Source organism: Ipomoea triloba, chromosome 2 (genome assembly GCF_003576645.1).
Source record: "Ipomoea triloba cultivar NCNSP0323 chromosome 2, ASM357664v1".
NCBI lineage: Eukaryota > Viridiplantae > Streptophyta > Magnoliopsida > Solanales > Convolvulaceae > Ipomoea > Ipomoea triloba.
In genome coordinates this window covers 10,227,770-10,253,005 of record NC_044917.1, presented here as the reverse complement: position 1 = coordinate 10,253,005, position 25,236 = coordinate 10,227,770, and the positions used below count along the sequence as shown (strand labels likewise).

At 35.0% G+C, this 25,236-nt stretch overlaps 2 protein-coding genes across 3 annotated transcripts; one reads left to right on the top strand and one right to left on the bottom strand.

Moving 5' to 3' along the window:
* Positions 1 to 960: 960 nt before the first annotated feature.
* LOC116007021 (MAP3K epsilon protein kinase 1-like) lies at positions 961 to 15,626 on the bottom strand. Of its 2 annotated transcripts, none has more exons than XM_031247586.1 (24): positions 15,199 to 15,626; positions 14,851 to 14,985; positions 12,562 to 12,582; positions 12,373 to 12,446; positions 12,189 to 12,279; positions 12,016 to 12,099; positions 11,590 to 11,691; positions 10,093 to 10,224; positions 9,813 to 9,884; positions 9,306 to 9,409; positions 8,999 to 9,089; positions 8,503 to 8,907; positions 7,408 to 7,734; positions 7,287 to 7,331; positions 7,000 to 7,179; positions 6,795 to 6,878; positions 5,498 to 5,589; positions 5,332 to 5,415; positions 3,989 to 4,815; positions 3,388 to 3,776; positions 3,155 to 3,289; positions 2,107 to 2,513; positions 1,860 to 1,974; positions 961 to 1,391 (listed from the first exon to the last, which is right to left on the bottom strand). In XM_031247586.1, the coding sequence occupies exons 1-24, from the start codon at positions 15,256 to 15,258 to the stop codon at positions 1,215 to 1,217; spliced, it is 4,233 nt and encodes a 1,410-aa protein (XP_031103446.1). In that variant the 5' UTR covers positions 15,259 to 15,626; the 3' UTR covers positions 961 to 1,214. The 2 variants fall into 2 exon arrangements, with proteins under 2 accessions (XP_031103446.1, XP_031103454.1); XM_031247594.1 differs by having other exon boundaries at positions 8,503 to 8,877.
* A 6,284-nt stretch (positions 15,627 to 21,910) lies between these two features.
* LOC116011135 (protein MHF2 homolog) lies at positions 21,911 to 23,737 on the top strand. The gene is made up of 5 exons (XM_031250652.1): positions 21,911 to 22,051; positions 22,165 to 22,213; positions 22,295 to 22,381; positions 23,237 to 23,290; positions 23,411 to 23,737. Exons 1-5 carry the CDS (start codon positions 22,019 to 22,021, stop codon positions 23,512 to 23,514), a joined length of 327 nt encoding a protein of 108 aa, XP_031106512.1. The 5' UTR covers positions 21,911 to 22,018; the 3' UTR covers positions 23,515 to 23,737.
* The last annotated feature ends 1,499 nt before the right edge of the window (positions 23,738 to 25,236 follow it).

The window sequence follows — 25,236 nt, the reverse complement described above, 5'->3', positions numbered from 1 at the left end:
GTGTTTTATCGCTAGTCGGTTTTGATTTGATACTAGACCCTCTTTTATTTTTGATTATATAATAGTTTGTGGTTTTATTCTAAAAAACTATTAAAGAAAAAATGATTTATTTGTCCTGTGCTATAATAGTAAACTTAATGGTGATTTCAAATAGTCCATGAATTATGTGTGTAGTGTTCATTTTCGTCCATCACTAGTATTATTCAAATCTAATGATAATGTAAGGGTAAATATAAAAATTCATTTGCATGAAATTATATAAAAGACAAGAAAAATAATATATATTAGATTCATTTGAAAAAAAAAATGGCTACATTCAAATTAGCGCGAATGAAAAGTTGGATGCTGTGAAAAAAAGAAGTCAAGTTTAGCTATTTTCACATTGAGGCGGCTGAAAAAGTGAGATGTTGTGGTAAAAAGGAGCCAAGTTTAACTACTTTTGCATTGAGTCTAACACCCTTCCAATGTCTTATGATCAAGGGCTCATCATCGTCTATCACAATCTCAGCAACTAGTCTTATGTCTACTTCAAAGTTTCCGGCTTCTCTATGATGACTTCCAGTTTGGTTTCATGGCCTATGATTCTTATTCCACCAGCAAAAATCTCAAAATATTTGAAATCAATGCAATAGGGGATTACATTGATTTCAAATAGCATAAAGGTAGGTTTGTTATAAACAAAGCTCAACTCTACATTCTGCAGCTTCCATTTTTATCCTTTCAAAGTTACCGGTCGTTACAGAGAGGTTGGTTTCAATTGTTATATAGTAACTGTCCTAAACAAAAAGGATATCTAAGTCTCCAAGATTTTGTCAAACTAAAAAGAATACACCTATAGATGTATAGGATTGTGATAAACAACGCTCAACTATGCATTTATTGGATAATATAGAAACATTGGCAAACTTTTCCATTTCAAGAATATCAAAGCTAATGCCTGACAGAGTGGGGAAATTGATATGGTAACAGCTTGCGATGCACAAACTCTACAATAGGAGGCTTTATAAAAGTTCCGAATTTCAATCCACATTCCTCTTTTTCCGTGTAAAAAAAAAATTACAACCTTAATACAAAAACCCCTCAGCTTAAAAAATAGCTCACCACATAAAGGATTTCCACCATACAACATTTAATACAATCAAAAATAATAATTACAAGCTCAACAAGAATAAAAAAAATATAGACAATTAAGCAACGGTTCTTTTCTTTTCTTTTCACAGAACAGTATTGATGTGAAGCGCTTTAAGAAGTGAAGTTGCCATTTGCTTCACCAAAACCTGCCCACCTGAACTTTGTCCATCTCTGCGCTCTTCAATTAGATTTTGAAGCTTTTGAGGAAGATCATTCTCCACAATTAGCTGCTTAGGACGTGGATGGTGCTCATACACAGCCTGCCACCCAAATAATAAAACTTTATACTCAGCAATCTGATAGCCTATGTGTACCCTTAAAAGGACAAGGGATCCTAATTTTGCCACTACAGTTTCTCACTCTTCACATACCAAGCTTAACTATTTAATTCCCAACAAATACAAATCTATCAGATCAAGACAACGCCTTGACCCAAAATCTAGCTAGTGCCTGTCTAATTGGTTCTATTTATTTTATATATAGACTGCTTGATGCTTTCTGATGACAAAATTCAGCACAATTATCTTATAATATCTATTGTGTGATATAAATTCATCTATTTCTGAGATCAGACGACAAAATGGAGAGAGGGGTCTTTGTAAGCACTTAATTTCACTTGTAGCTAGCTATTATATTTGGCAACCTTGTAAGTCAAACATGAAGCTCAATATCCCATTCTTAACATCATGTAGAAATAAGGAAATTAGTAACTAAAATTATTTTCTTACTTTTATCAACTTCAGCAGGTTAAGACGAGCTATAGCATCCTGATGATCAAGCCTAGAAATCAGCAATGGAGTCAAACCATTGACAGCCAGAGTGGTGTTTATTCGTGATGATTTCCTGCATTTAAAATTAATCATACTATTAAGAAACAAAACCAGTTGGAGCATACAATTACCAAGACTAGACAAATTGATCCACTTTGAAAATGTATTTGCAGTATAAAAAGCTAAACTTGGAGAAGCCACATACGTGATTATCTTTAAGAATGGCTCCAGTATGTGCAGAAAATGCTGCTCTGGGCAGCACTGGAAGAACTTAACCAGTTTTTGTATAGCATCCTTTTTAAGTAATGCTTGTTCCAGCTTCCTGCTGTCATTGTCATGTGCCAAACAAACAGCAATGGAATCTAATGCAGTTACAGACCAGAGCTCATCTTCAAGAAGGCTCAGGTACACATCCAATCCACCGTGTGCTCTTAACTGCTCCCTAGAATTGCGTGATGCATGAGCCATATCGCATAGAAGAGGCAAAGCATATTGTTTCAATGGAGAACCAGACATTATAAAAAGCATCAAATGTGGGATAATTCCATTTTCTGCTGCCTGTTCTTGTCTCCTCTTATTAATCTTGCAGAGGTTGAATAATGCATTGAGAACCTTTAGAAGAAAAAAAAATGGTGAGAATGGCATCCCCACAAGCATAGTATATTTGCACAATTCGTTATAAACAATAAGCAGACAATAGGTGCTTGGTTCTTCAAGTTCATGCAATAGCAGAGCACAATGTGGAACTTCAGTTTTTACTGCCTCTATTTTAATGCAGATAACAAAGTACAAATTCCCTATCGACATTAAGAGTCAAAAGTTTGAGAATCTGAACCAATTTGATATAAGTTAAAATCCATTAGGTGCAGACAAAAGAACCAACAACAGCCTCAGAAGAAAAGAGAACTGTATATTTTTAGTTTTCAGAGTCTGTTCCAATAATATTTAACATTTCAACCATAAAGCCTACTTGTCAAACCAATACTAAAAGGTCCTCATCATTAAGAATCCATATTTCTTTAATAAAAAAGAAGTCAGTATGCTTGATATCACAGAATATTGACTCCATATTGAGATAAAGTTAAGCGAATATGCCACTTAATCAAAACCATTGTGATCAAAGGGTGAGCAATTACCCACTAAACTAAACCCTATGTTCACAAGTGGAGCTTTTTACATTCTTGTCTAGCAATATTGTATATAATATCATCCAACAACTACTGTAGACAGAACATAAAGTTGAATAGGCTAACCTCATGATGGATTTGAGGAACGAGAGGCCCCTCTTTGAGGTCAAGGTTAGGAATAAGATATTTGATTGCATCTGCTCGCTGAAGATGTTCCAAGCAGTGTGGGTCGGTCGAAAGGTGATTAATACACTTCAACAACTAAAAAAGGTATGGACATGTAATACAGTGACCAGTCAGAAGGCAGAAAGTGGGAAAAAAAGAGAAATCCCAAGTTCTGATATCAAAATTCTCCATACCTTCAAAAGAATAGGGGGCTCTATTCTATTAAACATCTGAAAAAGACGGCTAAGCAAGCTTTGACTACACATGTAGGATTTTACGGTTGTATCTGCCGCAGCAAACTCAAGTAGAAGGTCGGCTACCTTCTCCAAATATTCCCTAGCAATGTCAGCATTCCAAGGTGATACCATATGTGAAAGCAATCCAGAAGATGTTGCACTTCCAGGTCTAGCATTTAGAACTCCTGATCCAGATAATACACCTGATGCAGTCTGAGATGCAAGTCCAGAGGTGGATGCAGTTCCCTCAGTAGAAGCCACTTGACCTACCTTCTTATTTGCAGCTTTTGGCGTACCCTTAGGTAATGTCTCTGTGTTAGTATTTTCTTTTGCACGTAAAGAAACCTCTGCAGAGTCATCAATAAGCCATAATTTAACAGAATAATAACACATGTTCTTGAGAAAAGAAGAAAAAGTGAAATGACTTCTATAAGGTAATGCATTGGAGTAAGGAGTTTTGTACATAAGTTGAAATGTCAAGCTAGCATGAAAAAGTTAGAAAAGAGCCAGAGATTAATACAATTCATAGAAAAAGCAGTAACTAGCTAGATGCCATTACCTGCAAACTCTGCCATCAAGAAATCTAAGCCATTTGTTTTCTTATCATTAGAAGAAGCATGAAGCAGAGGAAGTATGCTATCATGTTTCTCCAACCCTGTGAGATGGCGAACATACTCAAGCTGACCAGAATAATGGCGAGATGGGGGTTCCTTCTCCAACAAACTAAGAAGTGGTCGAACATTCTCTTGCTGGGTAGCTGATGCAACTGAAACTCCATTTGATGTCCCTTCTGCAAATTTTGGAGGCCTGTCAGTGGATGTTCTATTTGCAGTAGCGCCTCTTTGCTGCCTAAGATCAACCTCAGCCCAAGAAACATCATTTTTATATCGATCAACACTTTCCCGATCTTTGGATGCAGAATCCTTAGATGATACATTGGCTGCATCAGGCAATTTTGAGGAACCTGAAGCTTCTGCTGTCGCAATTCTCTCACTTTCCAGAGAAAAGAATCTGGAATCTGGCGACTGAGAAGATGATGTGCGTGAAGGTTCTTGTGCACCAGCAGGCAAAACGTGATCTCCATGCTTATGTTTGAGTAAATCTGGCTGATCAACTCCGTAAAGTGATGCATCATTCTGCATAAAAGAGGAATTGCTAGGATCTAGAGAACCAGACCTTGGTCGTGGAATTAAGACATCTGCTGCTGGAAACCCACCTCCAGAAGCTGAAGCAAGACGAGTTGCCTCATTCAAGCTATAAAGCGTGTTTATAAGCCTGAGCAGTATACCATTTTTTGCAGCTATACGGCAAAAATCATTTCTAGGTGTTGAACGCTGAAGCTTAAATACCTGCCACATGCCATCAATAGCCATATGCACCATTTCCCTGAATTTGGAAAGAAAATTACTTTTAGTGAATGTACTTTTTTATTTATATATGTTAACAGATCATGCACAACCATGCAGCAAACTTAAAATTATGCAGGCAAAAAAAATAGAGAGAAAGTGAAAGATTGGGAGGGAGGGGGACAGAGGCATTCTCAACATTAAAGAGTCAAGAATTCCTCTGGAAAAAGCAAGCATTTCTGGTGTACAAAAGAAACAGGGTACCTTGATTCTTGAATAATAACTTGATAAACAAGTGATTCAATAAACCATGGGAAAGGAATTCAGGGTGTAACTCGGTAATTTACACCCTTTTTCAGGTAGTAGACTTAAGTTTGAATCCCACCACCCCCTTCCCACATGAAATGTACGAAAAAATAAACCATGGGAAAGAATGGAAAAAAAAAAAAAAACAAAAAACAAAAAACAAAACAAAAAACAAAAAAAAAACAAAAAAAAAAAACAAAACAAAACAAAACAAAAACTATTTATTCACTAGAGTATATAAACCACTAACCTATATTTTGCGTAATCAGCCTCTAGAAAGCCAACAAGAACAGGTATGCCACGATTAGCAATGAACATTTGCAGTGTCAATGAACTGCAACATCAGCACCATCTTTAGGTTATAAAACAATATGATTAATGTAATGAACACAAGAAAGAAGGCACAGATTCCATACCTTGATTGACAAAGTTGTTGAAAAAAATATGCCGCTTCTATGCGAATTTCCCGAGGACGATCAGGTGTAGCAAAGCTCATCACAACAGGAATCTATCATGCAATGGAACAGAATTTAATACATGGAGCCTAGCATTGACAGAAATAAATCTTTTACTAACTCTTCTTGATTCAGTCCTTTTGGTCAAGGGGGCCAGAGGTGTAAGATGACAGTGCTAAACTTAGAATCCCAACCACCAAAGCTATTAATCTTCTAATTATGGACAGGTTTTCTCTTCATTTCATTCGATAAATTAATAAATACAAAATAAACATTCAGATGGCAGGCTAAATGCATCAAAGTTCATTCTTGACACTAATAGACAAGTTCTTTTGGTATAAGTTACTTTTAATAAGCTCCATGAAATAAGCTTTAACAGCTTATAGATTTGGCATTTATAAGCTCAAAACAAAGTTTTATAATCAATAAACTCTTTCCATAAGTCTATCAAAAACAGTAAAAGATCAATAAACTTGCTTGTGGCAGTAGATAACTAGATAAGCCTGAACGAACTGACAATAGCTCACCCAAACTGGACCTTAAAAAATTAAAACTTTTGTTAAGAAATAATGAGTTGAAAGTTCTGACAGGGCAAGGTGCCACCACCCGCCAAGTAAGGCAGAAGCAAGTAGAATAAAATTTAGAATTACTAGAGAAGAAGACATGAAGCATCATAAGAAATGGATAGCTTGATTAGTTACAAGAGCCTATGTACTTATAGGCAATGAGAGTCTGCCTCATCATTTCACATGTGCTAATTTACAGGACTTAACTCTTTAACTAAATCACTCTTGACTTTCCAGCATGAGTATCAGAGTCTTCATCGCATTAGATTTCTAACAACTTTGAAAGAGGTAGGAACCTTGACATCAAAGCAAGCAAAGGTCATATTCAATATTTCACCAGCTCATCACCAAAAAAAAAAAATATTTCACCAGCTGCTGCAAGGCTATTTAAAAATTTAATTGTGACTTTGTAATAGTTGCTGCAAGGCTATTTAAAATATTTCACCAGCTGCTGCAAGAGATTAAAGCAATAGTTTTCAGCTCCTTGCTAATATCAAGATCAGTTTGTGACTTTGTAAGGCCCAAATTAAAAATGTCAATGATAAAAGTTTTATCCAGGCAACTCCAGGCATCAACCAAGTGTAACAGATTGAATGTTTATAGAGTCAACTCTTTGATAATTACTGAACAAAATGTGATGATTACAGGTGCCTAACTATTCTCTTTAGAAGTAAAAACAGTGTACTACTTACAAGGCCCACAAGACAAGCATTTTCTTGGAAGTCTGTATTGTCTTTTATTATCAGGTTTAGTACTTGCAATACCGAACATATGACCTGAAATATGTGAAAATTTCAAACAAGCAAAACACAATGAGTCGAGCAACTGCTTTATCAAATATACAAGTCAGATATGAGATATAAACCATTTCATAGAGCACCATGAAGAATTACATACACGAGTTCTGGGAACCTCTAGTAATTCCATCAGAGGGAGCAAGCCATGCTGAGTTACAAAACCACCTATCTGCTCAGGCCGCTGAGGAAAGAAAGCCATCAACTTCCGACATGCTGAGACAATCACATCGTCCGGTTCATCTGGTCTTAAAGATGATACTAACTTGCTGAACTCTACAGCCTAGCAGAAAAGAAGTTTGACAAATTATCTTGTAAATCATTCATTTCATCAAGGATAATGTATTGCATTAGTAACCAATCGGAGAAGTTGAGAGAAAGCAATACTACCTGAAGGTGAAACAAATTTTCTGCAAGCAACTTATCATCAAAACCCTGGAAAGCAAGAGAGTCAAATATCAATAAAAAGAGATGTTAACCAAAACACCAAATTGATACACTTAACACTTACCAAACCATCTATGTCAATTACATCTTCCTTCACAACTCCCATCACAAGACGAAGTAAATCTCCACCATTTGCCTGTCCTGATTCATTCTCCATTTTCTTTTGAGCAATTGTAGCCCTTAATTTGGTAGCCAGGTTGCTTTTTCCAGATTCAGGATATGCATTGTCTTGATTTATATGTGATGAAGATGCAGAAGAAAATGCTTCAGGAGTCCGATTCTCCAGATTTTTCTCTAGCGGATGAAATAAATCATCCAATGATGCATCACCTGGAGGATCACTAAATCTGCTAAGTTCATTGCCTCCAGAATTCACCAATGCCTTCATTGCCTGGAGAAGTGGACACATCAGAAGGTACAAGAATTGAGTGTCAAATAAACAACAGCAAGTGTAAAGCAGATGAAAACAATAGAATTGAAAACACAAAACTGAGCTACACAATCAGCAGAGAATAATAATTCAAAGGAGAAAGGGCAAGAAATTATTCTTGGTTTTTAAAAAAAAAAAAAGGATCTACAGAAGATGTTTTCTAATAAGAACTATAATTATGTAAAAGAAGACTCTTCAATAGGATCTACAGAAGGAATGTTCTCTAATAAGAACTATAATTATGTAAAAGATGAGTCTTCAATAGTTCATTTGACTGTAATGATGCTTCCAATAAGAAATATATTGAAGATATATCTGGCTTTGTGATTTAATGGAAATAAAGAGATAAAAAAAAATATTGAAATGTATTGATGTAAAGAATAAAACTAGGTGAAAAAAGGTATTATAGGAGACATTTATATAAGCTAGGTAATCTGTAAAAGAAAAACTAGGGCTTTTTCCAAATATGTCAGAAATGGTGTTTATATTAAGCAAGGGAATGTACATAAGGAAACTAGAACTGGAAATATATCAAGAATTACAGAATAACATAGTATAACAATTGAATTTTTATTGATAAAAAAACAATATAGCAGTTATGTTTTAGATGTATGATTCCAAAACTAGAACATAGGTAAGGACGTAAGGTTCCTAATCATACTCTAACTATACTAGCAAAAGGTTCCAACAGCAAGAAGCAAGAAGAGATAGGTGATTTTGTTACATAACCTTTTGAGATGTATGACCATGGTTATTGTGTCTGAAACCAAATGATCCATGATCAACATGCAAAGCATGCCACCTCTCTTCAACTTTTTTCGGCCCTCCATTTTCCATTCTAGACTCAGAGGGCTCAAGGATGGCATTTCCAGAGACTTTTTCCTGCTCATCTAACTGTGGCTCATGAAGATCTGTAGAACTTGAAGGAATTGCCTCGTGATTACCAGCAAATCTAACAGAGCTGCTTTGTACATGAGGTTTCTCATGGATAGCTAAAGTGGGAACTTGATCTGACATAACATCGTCTTCGAGGTTATCCACTTTTCCCTCAACATGATCATTACTGGATTTTTCTGTCTCAGTCAACTTGCTAACCTCAGCAGCCTGCAGAGAAGGCAAAACTGAGCCAGTATCCTGCAATTCAAGTTGTATTACTATACTGAAACATAACAACTTGGTAAGTATGAACAAGTTCTTATGAATACTGTAGCACATTCAAGAATACTTTTGCATTGTCAGGAGAGGAGGTCTCAACAGCGCTGTGATCATCTTGATTTGATGCTCCTACATCTACTGATTCATCTTCCTCTATATTTCTGCAAGGCATCATGTAATGAAACATCCACCAATGGACATAATAGAAATTGCAATCCATAGAAAGATAATCTAGTGGCAATAAAAAAATATTTGACAGCATGACTAAAGTAAAACCGGTTTCAAGCATGAAACTGCAGGTTTTTTCTCCAACTTATAAGGGCTAAATCTACAATCACAACACCACAAGCAAGTTCAAGCAATGTGACAAAGTATACCTTAGTGTTCCACTATGACGTAGAGAGGACTGCAAAGCACGCCTTGAGTTCTGTAACCAAGGGTGTGAAAGCAGTGTCTTTGCATCTGGCCTTTGCCTAGCATCCTGAGAGACTAATATAATGTCAATTTCTAAGCAACTGAAAGCACATACAGCATACAAAATGTCTACAAAACTAAAGGCAAAAGCAATTATCATATCAATTTCTATCTTCATGTAGTGTAAGCATTTCCCATGTATTTGTCTCATATTTTAAGAAGAAAATATAAACCAAAAGGATATTTTCAGGATACAAGAAGAGGCATCTGTTGAGAATTCCAATGACCAGAGCAAAATGCCTGGATAGAGAATTCTCTCAAGACCAGAAAAAAAAAAGCCTTACATAACAACCACAAGACATGCAGCAATATATTTTATTTTGCCTTTATAAAGCACTACAAGAAATAAATCAAATAAGTAATAACAAGAGATAAGACTGTTATAAATAATTCATACTTTTCCATTTTACCTTTTGGAAGCATTGACGCAAGAAATCAGTAATAGCAGGAGAAAGACTATCAGGAATTGGCGGGTGTTCATCCTGACAAAATAAATAAAATGTTGCATTTACATTGAGCACAGAGGATCAGTAATTTAATCTCTTACAAATCAATCCAAACAAGAAAATGCATAGAATCCAAAATTTTAAAATGCTGTACATTTTTCACACACACACACACGCACCAAAAATGAAAAAAGAAAAGGAAAAAGAATAAAGTGGGCAGCACTCACTAGTGACAAAAGCTCACCTGTACAATCCGAAAAAGTGCAGGCATGGGCTGGAGATCATAGTATGGAGGTACACAGGTAAGGAGCTCAATAACAGTGCACCCGACACTCCAGATGTCAGATGCAGCACATACTCCAGACAATTCAATTACCTGAAGCTCTAAATATTAATAAAGAAAAGATGAACCACAATTTACAGTCACTACTACTTAACTGACATGTTAATTATAGCTCCAGACCCTTTGCAATCCCACTCTCCTTTCCCTTCTTTATTTTATTTTATTTTGGGGAGGAAGTGGGGGGTGGGGAGGGGGAATCTGATAGCGGTAGGTGCATGGGACTGTAAGCCTCTTCACCTTAGGGATTGACATAATCCATTAACCTTAACTAGATATCAGTTGATTATAATTTATATGAATATCTGCTATTAACCAATATCAGTTACATCACTACTCACTAAGGTCCATGCAATGGAGTATCAGGGCATCAGACATGCATATTTATCTATTCTTGTATCTAATCATTTAATATCCATTCAAGATAAGAAGTGAAACCAATAAGAAACACAACCATTATTTAGCAATGTCATGATGTCACAAAGAACAAACTCAAGTCACAACTCCTGATTTTGGTTATTTCCCACAACTTTGTGCAGTCAATGTCAGCAGGGAAGTTAAGTGATGAGTAGTTATTCAACTTGATTTCATGAATGTGAGCTTGAGCTCAATTCCATATGAAAATATTTTGATTGGGTAACAGAAGGATAGATACTCTGTCAACTCTTTCTGCAAGCTCATTGTGTTGGGCAACGAATCAACTATCAAATATAAGGTCGTTCAGAATACCAGAGCTCACCCAAGTGTTTCTTCACTCAATAGCATTGTTACCTATGGCTAGGATCTGACTTGAGATAATCCCCAGAGATGGAGCAAACCTCAAGTAATAGATTCTTCTTGTGTGGAATAAAAAAATATATATGGTAACCATCTCTTTTTGCACTGGGGTGAGCTAGCATCAGATATGCACAGTATATGTTTTTGCTGTTTTTAGTATAAATTGGGTAATGCTGCTGTCAACAAAAGAACGTTTTGCCATGTGGAGGGCTTATAAACTCAGAAAATGTCCAGGAAGCCATGACATATAGCCAGCCCTCACCAACAACATTGCAAGTCTATAATAGATAGAAACAGGTCACAGGTGAATGCTCAAAGGGTGTCTCAGCCCTAGTGAACCTATGTTTGGTGTAAAGATGATGTTAAAGAGGGGTTAGTCTTCAACTGATGATATAAATGTTAAAACACATGTGGCACCACCATGGTGCATATAAGCTTTTGTGAATAAATTATTCTCATGAAAAAATGGAGTTGTTACATCAGAAATCTACATACAATACAATGAACAAAAAAGGATTCCAATCATATCCAAATCAAATGAAAGCATAGCAATTAATTCAAGCCCTACTTCCAAAACGTCAAAAACACAAAAAATAACTAAAAGGAAAAAAAAATCATTTGTACCTCAGGGGCCATCCAATATGGTGTTCCAACAACTGAATGTGTATTGACATCCGCCTCAGTTAACTTTGTTGCAACACCAAAATCTGCAAGTTTCACCAGACCCTAAAAAGCATATCAAGAAGAAAAAGGTAATTATGCCAAAATTTAAAATAAAAATAGAAAACGAACTGGATTTTCATTAAGATAATTTTAGTAAGTACTGCACAGATGTGACCACATGTCCATATACAAGATACAAGCAAAATCAAAGGTAAAATCAAATAAGACATAACTGGAGTTTAATGAGAACAGAAATTATCCATATCATACTCTTAAAAAATAAGCTAGACATATCAAGAAGTTAGAGAAGGGATGGAAAAAGGACCACTAAATAGATCAAAGAAAATAGCACTCAAGTTCTCAAGAAAACAGATGCAGTAAGTATACCTCTTTCGTTGTCAATATATTTGCACCCTTGATATCCCGATGAATTACACCCTGCTCATGTAGATAAACCAATCCTTCCAGTACCTAGTAGAGTTAAAGGTCATACATATCATAACTGATGTTTTCAATAAGTGGGCTTAAAATGAAACTATCCATGAGGACACTATCCAAACCTGAGCAATGAAGTGAGCAACCAATGACTCTGGAAATGGTCCAAACTTGTTGGGCTTTATAATATTAGCAAGTGAGCCATTCTCCACATACCTTCATAAGGAAGTTCAATATATCAGTGTGTGCTTTCATACATACTTGTCACACAATAGAAATCAATCAATATTAAAGATATTTCAAGCTTACTCAAGAATAATGAAAAGATGAGTCTTTGTCTTTAAGGATCCTAGATATTTGACAATATTTTTGTGGTTCAAATTCTGTGAAGAAAGATACATATTAGATCACAGAAACATTATCATCATAAATGAGCTCGGAAAAGATAATAGGATGAAAGTGCATGTATTTTATCAGAAGATTTAAGTGTATGCTTACCTTGAGCAAATCAATCTCTTGCTGCATCATTTATGCACCCAATCAACCATGGCATTATCCAAGAAAAGCAGTAATAGGGAGTCAAATTTCAAAGAACAAAGTATCCAAAACCAAATAACATGAATACATGGAGCATTAAGTCAATAACTCAATATTATATTGAGAATTTTACAAATTATACTAAAAACAGGTCCATGAATAGCAAAACAGAGATAACAAAACTCACTAAACATTCTTGAATAGAGTGACAAACTCAAATCATAGCATATCAACATCCATGCAGAGAACTTTTGCAGTCAACAAGATAAAAAATGAATTGATTAATCATCTTTACCTATCAGCTCTTATCTGGAATTTTTTAAGGGAAGTCTATTAACAAAAATACCAAGGAGGTGCAACCCGCGTACATAGAAAGGAGCTATGATTTAAAACAATAAAAAAAAATGGAACATACCAGTATAATATTCAAAAACAGCCCTTCCAAAGCTTAAACCTATAAATCTCAACTAAAAAACACCACTTCCCAGGGCTTTCATTCCTATTAGCTTCTAAACCCACCATGCTTTTATTTTCCTCAAATCGGCATTGCCTTCAAGTATCCCTAATTTACATAGAAGTTTATTTTCTATTTTCATCTGCAATTCCCATTTGGCAAAAACTTGTGTGAGACCGTCTCACGGGTCTCAAATCTCAATCTGTTAGGCGGGTCGGATCTTTGATTAATGAGGTCAAAGATCCGACCCGTCTCACACAAGTGTTACCCTTCCCATTTATCTCCATTATCTCTTGTCTGCCCATGAAACTGAATGCACATTGGTTGTTTCTTTGGCTTGATGAAATTTGATCCTGATGCAAAGAGAAACACAGAAGCTGTCTTCCCAGGTGAAGAAATCCCCATAGGAACTTGGGCACTAAGGTGTAGTTTTTGACAGATACTAGCTAAATATAGAGAAACAAAAGAAAGATGCATTTCTACATAATATGCTCTTTTGGTTTCCTATAACTTGCAGATGAATTTGTGAAAATCCAGGGGCTTCAGATCTAAAAGAGATTACCTCTCCAACACTTCATAGCGAACTAGTTTTTCACAGAATGCATACCAATCATGCCCAATTTAAATGGCATAGTATAACACAGCCCAAACCTTATACCAAAATCATTCACTATCCTTTTATAAATTTCATAAAAGGACAAAAGGCTTTACATGATTTCTCCCTAATATTTTGCACAAAGTGCTATGGAACAGTCCATTGAGGCACTGACTATGCCAACTATTATTCTGAGACATAACGGGGGTGGAAGCCCACTTAATGATTATATTTCCGTACTCATCATATATTCATATTTTATTTATTTTTCTGATTAGTAACCTTTATTACAATAGCAACTAATCAAAGTCATCTTCATTAGTGCAGGAACCAATTAGATTGCTAAAATCAAGGTTTTATTAATGGAGCTTCAAATTTGCATGCTGAGTTTACTAAGTTTAAAGTAAAGAAGAATCAGAAAGTGTTAAACAGTGCCATCCACCAATAGTACAGAGCCCAATTGAGAATTCGTAGAATCATTTAAAAGCTTATCTCATTAATTTATCTAATGTTCCTTTGATCATATATTCTTATCAGTTATCACAAAGAAAAAAGGCTGATTTCACATCAGCATGCACTTAAGAGTAGTGGAAAAGACTTTAATTCAATGCCTCTTTTCTAAAGTTGCCTTCATAGTTTTGTAGTTTAACTTATTGCAAAAATAGACCCATTTCAGGTCCATTAAGGATCAGATAACTAGTATAGTTTCTTATGGAGCCAGTCTATCTTTAATATACCTTTCAGATTGTTCAAGCTAACACAACTACACAAGATTACCCTTTTTATCCATGTTTATGAACTGAAAGAAGCCCAATACTCCAAGGTGTTCTTTTTAAGTAAAAATAATAGACAAAATGTGCTTGGTGCAGCAACAGCTCCATGAAGTCCTCCAAAACTCTTTCATTTTCAATCAATGATCTATGCCATTAGAAGCCAATCTCTTTATGCACTATCTTTAATGAATTAATTACTGATGACGAATAACAAAACCAATTTTTGTTTGTAAGCTTTATTGAACTACATAAGGGAGTTAAACATGTAAAAGAACAAAAAAAAAAAAACACCTTAAAACCCAAAGCAAGTACTTAGAAAAGCCCAAGTCACTACTTAGGATTAACAACTAAATAGGTAAAATGGAATCTGTTATCAATTTTTTACTCTCCAGTTTTAAACAATAAATCATAGAGGCAAAGAAGGATACCATGATAATGTTGAGATCCTCCTGAGCAATATTTTCCAAAGAGACTTGTTTAATTGCAACGAAGTCTCCATTATCTAAATCCAAACCTTTATATACTCGGCCATATGCTCCTTTCCCAATCTCATCTCCAAGCATCTACAGCAACCACAAAGAAACTCAAAACTTCACATTCCAAGTTTAGAACAATGTACTTCAGCCTCGATCACACTACATAGCCTACAGCGCTCACGTAGTGCCCAAAATCAAAGGCTCTCAGAGCAACAAAAGTCACTCGGTATTTGAAAATGCAAGTGCAATTCTCAAATTCACAAAACATTTTAAAAAAATTAAAAATAAATGAAGGATTACGTATTTATTGTCGAGTGTTTTGGATTTGTGGAAAGCCGTAGAGGTCATTGGTCGAGCCATGTTGCCGAATTGTCTCAATTGAAGATATATATACAATAGGCAGGTCGCCGAAAACCCTAAGACCGCTCCATTGTCGGCAACGGCGATCTGATTACGGGCCCCTTCTCCGCTACAAAACGAAGAACATTCTAGGAATTAAACAAGAAGATCTCAGTGAAGAGGAGTGAATGCAAATATACTCCGCAATTATCACAAATATAATGGCAATGATGAATCGGGATTTCTTGAGTATGTTATTCGCACTCAATTCATCACTCTTTTTATATGTTCTACAGCAATGGGAGGTGGGAGGGTTTGAAGCAGTGGTTTTCTGGCTCTTCGTCGATGTCTGTGTTTCAGCGTACGGTAGTGTACGCGCTAAAGGAGGGCTCTTTCCTCTTTAGAAGACTTCTGTATTTTGCAAATTAGCCCTTCAAATAGCAATTTTTATTTTTATTATTGAGAAGAAATCCATTTATTACTTTTTTTTTAGTACTCCTGACTCGATTACAATGTAGTATCCATTCATTACTTAACTAACATTATAATACAAAGTTCCTAAAATAAAGAAAGGAAGGAACAAAGACCACTTCATGCAATCTGTCAAAGAACAAAATTCTCTAGCTAACAAATGAGTAATCATGTTCACATATTACTTAACAAAAGAGACATAGATATTAGTAAAATAATTCAATATGTCTTTCACATCACATAAAATTAAATCAAAGAACGCATTATGAAGACCTTGATGAACTATAATAGCATAAGTTTCAACATAAACATTGTTCAGTTTCTTTGTCTTCAGCCAACTAAGTGCTTATCCAGTCATGGCTTCGGCCTCTTTGAGAATAAACACCCCATTCACGGTAAGCATTTAGCTTCAATGAAAGCACCTTGATCCTTTCGGATAATCCAATCAAAACCCATATTGCCACCCTCCTTGTTCAATGCAACATCTACATTGAGCTTAAGTCATCCCTCATTTGGTTTTTCATATTTCATTATGAATATAAGATGCAACACTAGACTAATCTTCATCTGTTGTTTCCAACCTCAAGTCTTGCAGGTAATATTTAGCCTTTTTCCGCAACTAATATGCTAGAGGAGTTTCAGTTATTTCACATTCATTGTCTCCCATAACTTCCAACAAAACATCACAAACAAACAACTACTAGTCACAATTATGTAACAAACAATTTTGCGTGTCATTCGATTTTTATAAAATAGAAAAAGGCAAAATATTTAGTTTGTGAAATATGAATTTCAATTCATAACAATACATTTGATTCACTAACAGTACATAAAATGCGTTAGCAATTGAGTAATTCAATTATTCAATTAATTGAGTGATACTTTTGCACTAATCTTATAATCAAATAAATGTACATATTCAACATTATATTTTTAAAAAAATAATTTTATCCTTAATTTTATTATCTAAATAAATAATACAAATATTTATCCGTGAGTTAAATTTGCTCTTATTCAAGCAAAGAAAACATTATAAAACATAATCAATTCAACTAATTTCATCAATTGCACTATATAATATTCAATGTTATAATTTATATAACGGTATATCGATCCAAATAGTCTTAAAATATTATAACAAATTCATTCCGTGCAACGCACGGGCGAAAATACTAGTGATTAGTTAACAGAGTTTATGTTGTTGTGTTAATATTATTATTATTATCCGATTATCCGATGGGAGACGAAGAGGGCGTTGTTTTTTTTTTTTAGTAAATTTATTTCAAATTATTAAAATATATTAATAATTAATTTTTCAAAAGGTTAATGCCACATTTATCAATGACTTGCACTACAAGTTAGTTTAGGTTTAATTGCACTATTTTGAATTGTTTAGGGATTCAATTATTTTATTTGTTTTGAGTTGATTGCATTGTTCAATTGTAGTTTCGTATGTAGTTCAAAGACCTACTTGACCCTTTCTAAAATATATATATGCTAAAATGAAAATCTAAAATTCTATCTATTCTACTTATCATTTTAGTCTTTCATGGTTAAAAGTTACAAAAGTCTTTGATGTGGTGGATACAAGTGATTCCGTGCAACGCACGGACGAAAATACTAGTTGAAATATAATAACATCCCAAATAATAAATCTATTGCATGATTCATTAATTTCTTTCCAAAAAATGTTTTTTTTTTCTTAAAACAAGCTAAAATAGTATTCTTTGAAAACTTTGGTATAAGGTATTAGGTTATTATTAAATTATTGTATGAATACAAAATCATTTAATTAAAGACTTAAATTACATGTGCACATGTACATATGGGAAATTTTTTTCACACTAATTCATAATAATTTCGAATACCAAAAATTATAAAGAATAAAATATGAACAGTACTTTATTTGTCCCTTAATTGGTCCATCTTGGATTCTTGGTGCAAACAGGAATCAGTCTGAATATGATATAGGTTTAAAAGTGTGGCAAAATTATGTTATGGACCCGGGTCCACCTTACAAGGTGAACTCAAGTCTATGTTCACAAATTTAGAACTGTATGTTCGCAATTTTAAAACTTAATATACAAAATTGCATTACTCAATATTCACAACTTTTGAACTCAATATTCACAATTTTGTTATATAGATTCAAAAATGTGTTATATTATTGAACATAGAGTTTTGATACTGTTAAACATAGAGTTATGAAACTGTGAACATAGAGTTATAAAATTGTGAACATGGAGTTATGAAATTGTGAACATAGAGTTATAAAATTGTGAACGTAGAGTTATGAAATTGTGAACGTAGAGCTATGAAATTGTGAACATTAAATTATGAAATTGTGAACATTAAATTATGAAATTGTGAACATGAAGTTATAAAACTGTGAACATGGGTGAACATAGAGTTATTAAATTGTGAACATATACCACCTTGCAAGGTGGACCCGGGCCCATGGCATAACAACTGTAAAAGTGTCTTCTATAAGTATGATCTACTCAGGACACATCGTGATCTAACCATAATAATAATAATATATTATTATTGTTGTTGTTGTTGTTGATATTATATTATTATTATTAATGAATGAGTATGTTTTGTAAGATAATTTGATCAAAATTTTAAAATTACAAAATCTCATCTATTATTATTTTTAGCATTTAAAATTTTATCAAATTACATAATGTACCCACTCTTACTATTTTTAGTATCCAATATTATTACATATCAGCATGAAAATGGCCCCATATATAACTTCATATCTTACTATTTTTAGTATCCAATATTATTACATATCAACATGAAAATGACCCCATATATAACTTCATACCTTAACAACCCGTTTGGTACACCGTAATTTAATTGGAGGGAATTGCAATCCCTCATTTTGTTGAATTGTAATTCATAAGGTACCCCCTCTAAATTGCAATTCAATGGCTGTGGAAAATGAAAAAAAAAGAAAAAGAAAATGCAGTAACACTATTACCCTTGGTTGTTATTATTATTATTATTATACAAGGACATTTTAATTTTTATATCACTTTTTTCCTTTATATTCCCAGTAATTTTATCCCACCATATCCAACGACGTAATTTGAATTCATACTTTATTCATACCTTGTTCTTTTCCTACCAAATTGTACTTTTTTCCATCCTAATTCCTTCATCACAACCAAATGCCATGTAAAATCTACTGTGATTTGAGATATTAAAAAGCAATTCGTCATTCGTTTAAAAATAATGTTTAATAGAAATAAAGTGGTCAATCTTTTTTCCTTTTCTCATTCTTTCTTCATACATTTTTCTCTTCTTTTTTTGTTTTCTTTCTTTTAATGAAACTCATTATCATTTGTTTTTCTTAAAGTGTGTGTCCTAACTATATGTTTAAAAAAATTAAAAGAACTACGTATCATTAGCTACATAAGAGCATCCTTATCAATGGAGAGTTATTTCACAGTTTTTTATGAATTTTTATAAGTGTAATTAGGAAATAAAAAGTGGAAGGAGAAGAAAAAAAAAACTAAAACAAATATGAATAATAATAATAATAATAATAAAGTTGATCAGTCAGGCGTGCCTAACGCGCCCACCGCACGCACCCGAGTGGACGCTGCTGTGCGCCATACGCGCACAACATTGATGGATCTTCCTGCCAATGCACTGTTCCATGAACTTCATTTGTAGGGACACTTCATTTACTCTCTTTCCCCTTATCTCTCCTGCCAACTAGTATTGTTTCCTGACATAAACTCCTCAATATTTACTGATGGTCATGTTCTAATCTTCAATGTAATTAATAAAACAGAATCAATAAAGCTTCTTAATCATCATGTAGAAGTAGCTGGACTTTTTGCTTCTTTCCATAATTATTGGTCCACTAATCACGCTTTAAAACAATATTTCTTTAATCATCATTTGAAATGACATATATAGCTACGTACGACTTTAAAACAAAAGTTGCAACTAAGTCAATTCCTCTATTGTTTTGCTTCATGCTATAATCGTGAGAAGTCGTAAATAATGATGAAAATTAAAGAAGGAGAAAAAAAAATTAAAAATTAACACCACTCTTAACTGGATAAGGGCATTCATCATATACAAATAAATAAAGGGGGGAAAATTCAAAAATGAAGGATATAACATGATGGATTTAATTAATTCGGGGTATCCCGAATTAATAAACCCATATAAGATTAAAGATAAGACAAGGTAAGAATTAACAAGGAATGTTGTAATGGTTGGACAATTAGGGTATATCACGGAGATAATATTGTATTAATGATAAATAGTGCTATTACAAAGGCAAGACTAGTGTAATAACAAGACAAAAGTAATCTTTTTGACAAATTGTGTAGGTCTCCCTCTCAATAAGACACAATGGAGTGATTTTATACTCTAAATCGACCCTAACTACCCCGGAGAAGATGGTGGGGAGTTACAACCGCCTTGGACCGCAACAAACGCCGCAAGGCTCGGACTAACGCGAAGAGCCTTCACTCGGCCGAGCACGGGGCTCGACCGAGTGCTGACCTCGGCCAAGGTGGTCGACCCCAGCCGGGATGGGCGACCCCGTGGCCAAGTGCGGAGCTTGACCATCCGGGTCGGGCACGTCCAATCTTGGTGTTCCGAACTTGGTTCGCTCTGTATTATCCTGCTCCGGATCGATTTGTAATTATTCAATCATCAGTCCCCCACTCTCTGAGCTGCGAGAAGTCGTCAGCGAAAGAGAGTACTCTTGCTTTGACCTTCCTAAGCATGAACTCTTCACCTTGAGCTCATCCCTTTGAGTTTCTCATCATGAGCTACTGGACGAGCTATTCGGCTTGAGCTCTCCGCGATGTGCTCTTTTATCTCGGACTCCATAACTTAAGCACATTGAGAGAAACTCGTCAACTTGAGCTCCTTGAGATGACCTCTAGAGCTTTAGGTCCAACCTCAACAAACACGAAGACTTGGACTCCGCATCAGATGATCTCTAGAGAGCTTGAGGTCCAACCTTGCTTCGGATGACCTCTAGAGCTTGAGGTCCAACATCAACAAACACGAAGACTTGGACTCCGCATCAGATGATCTCTAGAGAGCTTGAGGTCCAACCTCAATTCGGATGACCTCTAGAGCTTTAGGTCTAACATCGCTTTGGATGACCTCTAGAGCTTGAGGTCCAACCTCACTTCGGATGACTTCTAGAGCTTGAGGTCCAACTTCAACAGACACGAAGACTTGGACTCCGCTTTGGATAACCTCTAGAGCTTGAGGTCTAACCTCAACAATCGTGAACACTTTGACTCCACTTCGGATGAGCTCTAAGACTTGAGGTTCAACCTCAACAAACGCAAAGACTTGGCCTTCGCCTCATATGACCTCTAAAGCTTTAGGTCCAATCCTCAAACAAATGCGAAAACTCGAGCTCCTCTTCAAACGAACTCTCTAACTTGAGCTCCCTGGGATGAGATCAAGATTAGCTTAATTAGGAAGTCGAACCTTACTCAGTTTTGCGTGCTCGACCACCTTAAGGTTGTGTTGAGTTTGTGTTCGATTTGATCTTGGACCCTAAGGGGTTGAACTGACATTTGAGCTTAACCTCAACCTACGGAGGTTGGGTCGAGCTCGGAGCTTGTCTTAGGTTTGACCTAAGGAGGTCAGGTTGAGGTCGGAGCTCGGCTTAGGCTTGACCTAAGGAAGTCGGGTCGAGCTTGGAGCTTGACCTAGTTTTGACCTAAGGAGGTCAGGTCGAGCTCGGAGCTCGGCCTGATTTTGACCTAAGGAGATCGGGTCGAGCTCAGAGCTTGATCTAGTTTTGGTCAGGTCGAGCTCGGAGCTCGGCTTAATTTTGACCTAAGGAGGTCGTCTGAGGTTTTTTTTTTTTTTTTTTTTTAATGTAGTTTTTTCTTTGTTTTTGTCATTGTTGTTTACTTTTTCACGTTAGCGTTAGACTAAGGTATCTCAACCCTCAGTCTTTAGCAAACCTGTTCGATGGTAGGTAAGGTCAAACTTTGTACCCTCATTAGGGTGCCAATCGTTCTAAGTCGAGACCATTCGATCTTACACCTAGAGACTCTTACGTTCGATGATAGGCAATAGGCACAGTAGGTGTAGGTGAGTATTCCTGCATTTTTAGGGACGAAAAGTGTAATATTCCATTTAAAAAATAAATAAATAGGAAATGAGCACAGTAGGTGTAGGTGAGTATTCCCGCATTTTTATCCCGCGAATCATAGGAAACTAATTCGAAACAAAGGCTCCCCTTTGAATCCAAACAAATACAACGGAGTAGTAGCATTCTGCTCTTCTCAACATCCAAACTCCCATGGAAACCGACAAGAATTCCACTTTTGATCCTGTAATTCCCTTTATTTTATATGCTCTTCTTTTCATTTTTTTTTTCCAGAGATTTCTCGTCCTCAAATATTTTTTTTTTTTATTTTTTTCATTTTTGGTCTGTAAATAAATTAGGACTTGGTTCACGAAATCTTCAAGCTCGTTTGGAGAAGAAGAGCTGCTGGTCTCTCCTTTTACCTTTTCCTCTATATCATTTCCCTTCGGATTCCACTTTCGAGACTTACTTTGACGAATTTCCCTGCAGATCGCGAGAAAAATGATCTACCCCAAACTATGGACACCGAAATTGTCGGAGCAGCTAGCGCCTCCAGGAAAAATCGCCCTACTTTTGGTGAGAAATTCAATCTTTGTTTTGGATTTTGATATGAGTACTGTGCATTTGATCAATTTCATGTACTCTTGCTTGTGTATGTTGTTGATTACAGTAGGACTAGAATGAACGTTCAGAATTTCCTATTTTAAGATTGTCAGAAGCAAGCTATATATATTGAGTAATGAGTAGTCTGTAGTTTGCTTCAGTAGTGAATAAGAATCAGTTTAATCTGGCTTAGTAATCTCTAAAAGTTCTGTAGGGCATGCTGTATCTCGGATAGAGTTATGTTTGGCATGTTTCTTAGAGATCAAGAATTGCTAACACAGAATGAAGGAAAAATACTAGAATGTTTTAAATGTCATTAGTAAAAAATGATTTTCCATACTTTTCTTTCCATCAATGTGCTTTGCTAATTAGATTATATTTTTCACCTACTGAGATAGAAGGTGGAGCACATTTTGAAACCATCTCAAAGATCATAGGAGAGTATCGTTTAGTGTTTCCAAGGAAGGTTGTTTGGTTCTTTCATTTGGATAATTATAGTTGACTTGGTTTTTCAATATACAATCCCTTCTTAACCTTTTTAAAATCATCATCATTATTAATATTATTTTATTTGTTTATATTTCTATTGACATAAATTAATGCTCATAAACAGCTTAGCTGGCAGCAATCAGTAGCATTTTATGCTCAGCCCTTGCCCTGTACATTCTTGTAGGAAGCATTTGGATGTAGCTTAAAGAATCAGCTCTTACACCATCTTGACCATTTCCATCTGACCATCTCCCCACAGTTTTATTTGCTGAGAGTTACAAAAAGATGTCTGTAATCTAAATGATTGATTCCTTATGTGTTTTATGTTGATCCATGCAGCTAATGCAACTGCACTGAAGCTGAGCTGTGAGCTGCTCCGAGTTTTTGTTGCAGGTTTGAGTGCCTTATTTGAAATAACTACTATTCTTTGATTGGATGTTGTTTTTAATTTCTTTGTAAATATTTTAACATAAACCCATTTCTATAAGTACACCTCTTTCCTCTGTAATGTAGAAGCTGTGCAGCGTGCTGCTGTTATTGCTGAAGCTGAAGGTACTAATAGAATTGAAGCAACACATTTAGAGAGGATACTTCCACAGCTGCTTTTAGATTTTTAAGGTACTCTAGAAAACAATGAATTATGACTTGCATGAAAATTGACGGTATCAGTGTTTAGGTTCACTGATTATTTTATGATCTGAAAATTGAAATGGCCTTTTTAGCATTTATTTTATGAATTATGAAAACATTTTCTAGATCACTAGATGTTTTATGCTTTTGAAGTAGTGATAACAATATGTAATTTGATTTGTAAACCTAATACAGTTGATTTTAATTTCACTATGATAGAATTGCTCTTAACAAATCTTTCCTCTAAACTTTGATAAATCTATTTGTTATTGATGTGATGGATGTGAATAATAAAATCCTGTTGCTTGACTGACATTCCAGGTTTGGAGATTAGGATCTTAAGTCTTCCAAAGGACTGATTTATAACAGAAGTTCTTCCATATGTTGACATAATGAACAATTTCTGTTTAAATGAAGGTTTATATTCAAATATGAACATAGATCAATAATTTCCCTGCTGCTCTGCGTTGATTACGTATTATCACAACTAGACTTAGAAATATAATCTGTTGCAGAATAAGTATATTGATTCTCTAAACTATTATCTTCTAGGAACTGTTATAAGTTCATTCAATGATCTACCTGGAGTTATAATCTAATTTGCTGCTGGAAATAAGTTAGGAGTTAGCGCATAGGTGGCGATATATGTTTAGAAGGCAAGAAATGGAGTTATTCTGTAATGGTGCAGAAATATTCTCTCACCAACTTTCAAATAAGTATACAGTGCTTAAATTTACAGAAAATACTAAGTCTTCTTGAGAGATCAAGGCATATATACTTTTGATAATCAATATGACTTACATAATTGTGCTTTCGCTTCTGGCTCCAATTCATGGTCCATGTGCTTTTCAGGAGTGTACTGATTTTTGAAAATTTTCATTATGTTGTTTTCCTTTCCTCTAATATGTTGAGTTCATTCCTTAATACTACTTATACTTTGTTTGCATGATTTCCCTGGGAAATTTCCTTCACTTTTCCTGGAGCACTGTAATATTTCCCTCTGTGACTGTTATTATTTTACTTTTGTTCTTCAAGATGCAACTCATATGGCAATCCCAATCCCTCATTTTCTTGCAATTAATTGTGTTATGAATTTTAAAAATTTCACATCTCTATTACCTGTTCATACAGATGTTGGAAAACATTCAATATACTTCCGATTTCCATCTTTTTATAGATGCAATGATGCCTGACCTGAATCAAAATGTTTTATATGTTCAGGAGTGTGTATGACTTATAGAACATTATGACTATATAAGAAGTTAGTCTGTATATTATGAATTAGGAAATTGTTTTGTTTCCTAGAACAAAACAGACAGAACAGTGCTATGTAATTATGCAGGTTTACTTTTCCTTTCCCTATTATTGTATTATTATATATTATTGAGTATAATGAATAAGAAATAGCAGGTTTTCTACCAATTCTTTCTACATGGTATCAGTGCCAGGTTCTAAGGCCTAATTTTTGCAAATTGTTATCACCATGGCTACCAATGAGCCAACCTCTTCATCATTAGAAATAACCTCTCTTCATGTCCCATCTCCTAACCCTAATTTGGGCTCATCTAATAGTAGCCATCTTCCATCACCAACCACAAATTGATTGGTCATAATTACCTCCAATGGTCTCAACCTGTGATGATGTATGTATGTGGGAAAGGTAAAGAAGACTATCTTACCAGTGATGTTCCTCCAAGCAAACAAGATGC

What these genes read in the sequence shown, in the direction of transcription:
- LOC116007021 (XM_031247586.1), bottom strand. Translation starts at nt 15,258, where the DNA reads ATGGCTCGACCAATGACCTCTACGGCTTTCCACAAATCCAAAACACTC. An exon ending in CATATTGGATGGCCCCTGAG is followed by an intron (nt 10,225 to 11,589) that starts GTACAAATGATT and finishes TTAGAGCTTCAG; the next exon opens with GTAATTGAATTGTCTGGAGT. An exon ending in TAGAGGTTCCCAGAACTCGT is followed by an intron (nt 6,879 to 6,999) that starts GTATGTAATTCT and finishes CACATATTTCAG; the next exon opens with GTCATATGTTCGGTATTGCA.
- LOC116011135 (XM_031250652.1), top strand. Translation starts at nt 22,019, where the DNA reads ATGGAAACCGACAAGAATTCCACTTTTGATCCT. An exon ending in GAAAAATCGCCCTACTTTTG is followed by an intron (nt 22,382 to 23,236) that starts GTGAGAAATTCA and finishes TGATCCATGCAG; the next exon opens with CTAATGCAACTGCACTGAAG. An exon ending in GCTCCGAGTTTTTGTTGCAG is followed by an intron (nt 23,291 to 23,410) that starts GTTTGAGTGCCT and finishes TCTGTAATGTAG; the next exon opens with AAGCTGTGCAGCGTGCTGCT.